Source organism: Barbus barbus (assembly GCF_936440315.1).
Source record: "Barbus barbus genome assembly, chromosome: 19".
Taxonomy (NCBI): domain Eukaryota; kingdom Metazoa; phylum Chordata; class Actinopteri; order Cypriniformes; family Cyprinidae; genus Barbus; species Barbus barbus.
In genome coordinates, this window is record NC_136747.1 from 23,372,076 (window position 1) to 23,379,207 (window position 7,132).

At 35.0% G+C, this 7,132-nt stretch overlaps 1 protein-coding gene across 1 annotated transcript in view; it reads right to left on the minus strand.

Moving 5' to 3' along the window:
- Positions 1-82: 82 nt before the first annotated feature.
- LOC306885208 (uncharacterized protein) overlaps positions 83-7,132 on the minus strand; it is a 15,381-nt gene continuing 8,331 nt past the window's right edge. Inside the window, exons 22-36 of the mRNA XM_079441600.1 lie at positions 6,615-6,659; positions 6,419-6,463; positions 6,310-6,339; positions 6,145-6,192; positions 4,070-4,123; positions 3,547-3,591; positions 3,378-3,428; positions 3,255-3,299; positions 3,135-3,167; positions 2,922-2,966; positions 2,582-2,635; positions 2,194-2,229; positions 1,941-1,976; positions 1,610-1,654; positions 83-576 (exon numbers count right to left, since the gene is read on the minus strand). Coding sequence (XP_079297726.1) covers positions 542-576; positions 1,610-1,654; positions 1,941-1,976; positions 2,194-2,229; positions 2,582-2,635; positions 2,922-2,966; positions 3,135-3,167; positions 3,255-3,299; positions 3,378-3,428; positions 3,547-3,591; positions 4,070-4,123; positions 6,145-6,192; positions 6,310-6,339; positions 6,419-6,463; positions 6,615-6,659 — 647 coding nt within the window. The 3' untranslated portion in view covers positions 83-541. The remainder of the gene's footprint in view (positions 577-1,609; positions 1,655-1,940; positions 1,977-2,193; positions 2,230-2,581; positions 2,636-2,921; positions 2,967-3,134; positions 3,168-3,254; positions 3,300-3,377; positions 3,429-3,546; positions 3,592-4,069; positions 4,124-6,144; positions 6,193-6,309; positions 6,340-6,418; positions 6,464-6,614; positions 6,660-7,132) is intronic.

A 7,132-nucleotide genomic window follows, 5' to 3' on the forward strand; every position in this document is an offset into this window, starting at 1 on the left:
TTTCCAAACAAGACCTACCTGTTTTGTAACTGGTTTCACAAAGTTATGTTTTTTTCTTAGGTAAAATGACACATTTGAATTTGATGTTCAAAATAGATGTACAATTTAATGTAAAGATTATCTTCAAATGACATACATTCAGCAATATACAATTTGTGACATTTGTAAAGAATATTGCTTAAACATCTAGGCAAGAAAATACAGTAGCGACATTTATAGTGGGAGACAACCATTGAATTTACACGGCAAATCCGTTTTAAATGGTGATTTTTTTTCTTTCTCTCTTCTTCATTTGACTCATTTGATTTTTATTTTGTCGTACCAATGAATAAAATACTTACAGGGCACTTTTATAAACAGGTGCAATAAAAAGTTAAGTTACAGTATCCTCTGAATGTTTAAATAGTCAAAAATAAAACAAACGGACACACAAAGGAGAGCTAAAGTCTAGCGGGCCGGTTCAGGGTTCCTCTGCCAGGCGTTCTGGTCTGTGCACTGAAATCTGTAGCGCAGAAACCTCACTTGCGGCTTCATGTGGAAATCAGCAGGTATCTTCCAGCTCCACATTTTCTGCACCTTTAAAAAAGCACAGAGATCAGTTCATTGAGGACAAACTAGCTGGACAGACGTTTACTCGCAGAAAAGTTTGTTTCTTAACGTCAGCATTTGATTTAAGCTTGCTGGTGCCCAAATTCATCAAGCATCATTCATGAAACATGAGAAGAACGGATTGAAATTCATTCATATACTGTCTCATGTACACTACCATTGAAAAGTTTGGGGTCAGTAAGATGTTTTAATATTCAGAAGTCTCTAATGCTCACCAAGGCTGCATTTATTTCATCAAAAATACAGTAAAACATTTAAAAATATAAATAAATGTTTTATATGTAAATATATTTAAAAATGTCACTTATTTCTGTGATGCATGCAAAGCACAGCTTAGTTTTCAACATCATTACTCCAGTCTTCAGTGTCCTTCAGAAATAATGCTGATTTGCTGCTTAAAAAACATTTATTGTTGTTTAAAAGAGTAGTCCTGCTTAATGTTTTGTGGAAACTACTGTTTTTTCATGATTCTTTGATGAATATAAAGTTCAAAAGGACAGCATTTATATGAAATGGAAATCTTTTGTATCATATAATTGTCTTTTCTGTCACTTTTGATTAATTTAATGCATCCTTGCTGATTAAAAGCATTAATTTAGCCTATACTGACCCCAAACCTTTGATCTTAGATACATATACAGGCACGGTTTCACAGACGGGGCTTAGACTAAGCCAGGATTAGATCAAAGTTCAATTAGGACATTTAAGCAATTTTTATGAACGTGCTTAGAAAAAAAAACATTACTGTGTGCATCTTGAGACAAATCAAAGGCACTGATATATTATAAGATCAGTCGGTGCAAGTTTCTTTCATTTGAAACGGCTCAGACTTACATTTTAGTCCAGGACTAGGCTTAAGCCTTGTCTGTGAAACCGGGGGATAATGTGTTAACATTTAAGTATAAAGTATTTTTCCAATATTTATGAGATGATTTGGGACATTTATTTTGAATATAGATATTTCAACATGAACAATCTGCATGGAGAATTTCAGACCCACCTTCAGGACCCTGACCAGATGTGTGGTACTGTTCACCTGCTGATACTGGACAGAACAAGCAAAACAGAGAAAAGAGAAGAGCTGTTGAGCATCTGTTTATCAGCACAGGAGACACTCCATCATCTCAATCAGACATAAACATGAATTTATTCACAAGGTATTCACTATTTCATTTCTATTCTAGAATTTTTTCATCATTCAGTTTTATGACCGATATGTTTCCTTGACAGGTTTGACATGGCTTTGAGGTGAAAGCAAGATACAGATCATCAGAATGAATCCTAAATCATGTGATTGAAGTGAAGGAGGTCTGAACTCCCATGAAGCTTACCAGCTGGCTGTGTCTGTTCTGTAGCACCAGGTTGGTCTGTTAGAGGAGAACAAACCAGAGATATACATCAAAACAACTGATTTGATGAATTTATCCTGTTTGTTTACTTTTTAAAGCAGGTTTAGAGATGTAGTGTGAATCAAATAAGACATTTTGACATGATTTAAGAGACATCGATATTAAGAGACATTAAAAAAATTCATTATTCCAAGAATTTGACCAGTAGTGTATGCATATGTATATAAAAACTTACTTGGACTCCCGAGAGTCCCTTGAGGTTCAGCTGTAGCTTAAAAATAAAAATGAAAAAATTGCAAATGTACTTTTTCCGTATAGTGTGTTTGTACTGGTATTCACCACGTTATGGGGACCAAATGTCCTCACAATGATAGCAATACCAGTGAATTCTGACCTTGTGGGGACAAATCTTATGAGGAAACAAGCTTATAAATCATATAGAATGAAGTTCTTTGAACATCTAAAAAAGTAGCTTTGTGTGATGGGTGTAGGGTTAGGGTAAGGGGATAGAAAATACAGTTGGTATAGTAAAAAACATTATGCCTATGGAATGTCCCCATAATGATAGGAATACTTGTGTGTGTGTGTGTGTGTGTGTGTGTGTGTGTGTTTGTGTCACCCACCTGTGCCCATGGCATCTGTCTGTGAGGAAACCCCTGTGAATGGATCCCCTGTGACTGGAGTCGAGTTTAAGAAAGGTTTGTTTCATTTTTAACTTTTAATAAACTTTTAACACAATTTCTGCTTTGTAAGCAAACCCTTGCAAAAATAGACCTTGGTAATCATAGTTTCCACCAAAATAGCATTGTACTTTAAAATGATAGAATATCCTTCAAACTGGCTTTAAGTATCTTTGTCATTTTTTCTGCAGAAACTAAGTTTACCATGGTACATTTTTATAAGGGCAGCTTACCTGGATGGTTAGTCCACCTGATGAGGCAGATGTTTTCAAACGTAATTTACCTGGTAAGTCTGTCTGAACCATGCTACTATGTGTCTCTGAGGCATCTGAAAGTTTGACAAGAACATTTGAAATGCCAAAATACAAAAATGATACAGTTTGTTACTTCAGCTGATGATTACATATAGATCCATATCCATATTTTCTGAATATACCTTTATATTATCCGTGCCTTGGTCATTCTGATTTATTCAGATAATCTAAAGGTCACTCACCTGTAAATCCAGTCCCAGTCGCACGCACAGAATCTGCTTTTTAGAAACACACACTACACATGAAACCCTTGCATGAGTGATTGACTGACGTGTCTGGATGTGCTGAGGAAATGTGGTTACCTGTGTAATTCGGCATGCCGTCTGTCACAGCTAAGTGTCCCTGCCCTGAATAACAAGAAACAGCATGTCATAAATATTTCATATTTATTGTAATTACTTCTTTGCATAATGTGTTGTACTCGCCTGTCATGTCTGTTTGAGTCTGTCCGTCAGTCACTGGATCACCTGCCGCACCTGATCACAATGTCAGCTCCGTTATTACAGGTACATGCACAAAGACCAATACTGCTTTTACATTCACTCATGATGTATTTCGTAAATATTATGTTTGATAAAATTTTAAAGATAATACCTGCCATATCTGTCTGCATGCTTGCACCGGTGACACCGTCAAATCCTTTGAGAAGGCAAGACGAGTTTATTTATATAGCACACTTCAAACATAATGGTAATGTAAAGTGCTTTACATACAAATAATTTGAAAATAATTATAAAATTAATCTTAAAAAAAACAAAGAAGCATTTAAAAAGAAATTAAGTCAACTATTTTATCATTATTATTATTAATTTATTAAACTGATCAGTAAGGATTATCATGGAAGTTTGTTAATGTTTTGAAACACAATTCTCACTTTTTTTCAGAAATGCTAAATATAAAGTCAGAATTGTGAGACGTAAACTCTCAATTGCAAAACTGTATGTAAATTCGGAATTGCGAGAACAATTCAGAATTCTGATTCCTGAATTCTCAGAATTCTTCAGAATTGCAAGGAAGTGCAAATTGTGAGATTAAAAAAAAACAAATTAACAATCTTTTTTTTTAATTCAGTTTTTAAATCTATGATGGAAACAGGCTTTCATTTGTGGTTGCTTACCGGTCGCGTCAGAGTAAGGACTGAGAGTGTGGTCACTTTGATCAAGCACACCAACTGAAAATAACAGCAACAAGAAAAATAGTTTGTAAAGGTGCTAAGTAGATTAATATATGTGTAAAGATGATTAGCGATGACTTATTAGTGCTGTTCTAAAATCTAGTGTGGTGCCTTCACTCTTAAAAATAAAGGTAATTAAATGGTTCTTCACAGCGATGCCATAGAAGATGTCGGTCAAAGGTTCTTTAAAGAACCATCTCCATCTCATACCTTTATCGTGGCCTAATGGTTAGAGAGTCGGACTCGTAATCGAAAGGTTGCGGGTTCGAGTCCCCGGCCGGCAGGGATTGTAGGTGGGGGGAGTGAATGTACAGCGCTCTCTCCACCCTCAATACCACGACTGAGGTGCCCTTGAGCAAGGCACCGAACCCCCAATTGCTCCCCGGGCGCCGCAGCATGGCTGCCCACTGCTCCGGGTGTGTGTTCACGGTGTGTGTGTGTGTGTGTGTGTGTGTGCATTTGTTCACTACTCACTGCTGTGTGTGTGCACTTGGATGGGTTAAACGCAGAGCACCAATTTCGAGTATGGGTCACCATACTTGACAATACGTCACGACTTATATAATCTGAAGAACCTTCTGTCGCCACAAAGAACCTTTTGTGAAACAGAGAGGTTCTTCAGATGTTCTTTATGGAACCATTTAGACAAAAAAGGTTCTATGGCATAATGAATCACCTTTATTTTTAAGAGTGTTGTTGTCTAAATAGACAGGTGCCTTCTAGATGTAAAATAGTATTTGGAAGACTTAACTCATAAGTTTGAAGTTTATGCTAATGAGCATAAAAACAGCACAAGCTTGAACTATTTAAGAAATACTCTCAGGATTCACTGAAATGAAGGCAGGCCTCTATATTTCTAGTCATTTTGGATGGGTTTATTCACTGAGCTCCCCTCAAAGCATTCTGGGGTTGTTTTCTCCAATACCTTAGATTTTGGGGTAAAACAAAGAACTTTATAAATGCATAAAATAATGCTGCCTACCTTTTTGATCAAACACTGTGTGAGGAAGGCAATGATGTCTAGGTAGGCAAGATTTCATTTAGGGCAAGACACTACAGGTGAATAGGTTAACATTTTAACTAATGTTTAAATAACTAAGTTTCCCACTTTTTTAAAAAAAATGTGGTGTTATTTAATTGCATTAGGCACTAATTTGCTTATATTTCCAGAACAGAAATATGAACATTGGATAAAGACAGGTTCAAAATTCTTGTTTTATTTTGTTGACATATTAAGAGTTAAATTTCTTCTCCTCCATAAATGAGAAAATACTGTCAACAGCCAGAAAAAAAAAAAAAAGTTTTATAAATCAGGCGAATTATATATAAACAAACCTTCAAAAAATAGATGGGAATTGGTGCATGTAAGTTTTTACTGAAGTGTCGGAGAAAAAACTCATTTTGTGAAAATGGCCTTTAAAGATATGTATTGAAATCTGTAAACGCAAATCCGTAAAGCATAATAAAATGAATTCTTAAATGTGTTATAGATGTTTTCTTTCCACTAGTCTGAAAGAAGACAAGTTATGAAAGCAAAATAGTTTTGCCTTTAGTGTCGTGCCTTAATTTGTTCATTTATTTTTGTTAATTTCAGCTCTGTTATCTATGGATGAAAATTAAATTTATATTAAATTTATGTTACGGACCCCATAAAGTCACCTGATAAGCATAGTTTAGTAATCTGATGTATTTCTTGTCAAAGCAGGATATTTGTACAGATCGTTTTAGAGAGCATGTCCCTTTTTAATAGCTAAGCATTAGTTATATAAAAAAGCCATGATGTGTACATTTTAAGTGTGCATATTTACTCATTTTGTTAGCCTTCAAGAGTACAATTGCATATAGATGTGATGAGAACTAAAATCCACAAAACTCTAAATATTTTCCGTATTGAGCACAAGCATTTGGTAAACCCACCATTGTAGACAGACTAGCCAAGAGAAGACGCATAAAAATTGAATTATGGCTAACAAATCAATTGACTTTCAGTGATGTCATACAACCAGGTGATATAGTACCAGCTGTGTGATGCATCTCCGTTGCAGCGCCCTGATGACCTGTTCCGCCTGTTTGGAAAGACATTTGGGAATATTCACATCGATTCCAGGATATTAGTCTGTCAATAATATGACGTTGTGATTGTGCGTTGATTAGTTGTGTTTGTTTTATTGCTAGATACATACTCATGTCGAGATGAACACCTGGAGGGTCACCTGTGAATGAATCCAGACACACACTGCAGTTCTCTCTCGTTTATAGGTTTCATATGTTTTTATAGACATTTCAACATACCTTTCTGTATGTCTACCACAGGTTTGTGCCGACCGTTTCCATTTCCTGCAATGCAGTTATGAATTATGTGTCAAAATTGTACTGTATGATGAAATAACAGCTAAAACAGCTTGCACCATGGAAAAGTAGCCAACATCTGCTTTAATCTGGATTTTCCAGCAAGGAAAGGTGAGGTTACATGTTGACGGTAACTTACCCTTTGTATCAGGTAAATCTGCACCATTATTATCTGCCCCACCATCTGAGGAGAACAACAAAACTGTTAAATATAATATCGTATCTCATATATATGTTTTGGGTTTTTTGTCATTGAAAATAGGGCTAATATTTTACCATAAACATCCATTTATTAACATTGGTTAACTACAGTAGTTAGCAATAAATACGAATAATTAATGCTATATATGTATTGTTCACTATTAGTTGAATAAAATTTTTTTTTTTTTTACATTAGTTAACATTAAGCTAGATGTAGAAATATTGTACATTGTTAATTTCAACATTTACTAATACATTAAGCAGTTGCATTTTTATTAACTTTTCATTAACATTTACAAAGATTAATAGATGCTGCAAGTAAATATACTGCTAATTGTACGTTTGTTGTTAGTTAGATATTGCATTAACTAATGTTAAAGGAATAGTTCACCAAAATTTGCTGACAAAATTTACTCTTAGCCCAAGCTGTAGATGAGTTTGTTTCTTCATCAAAAC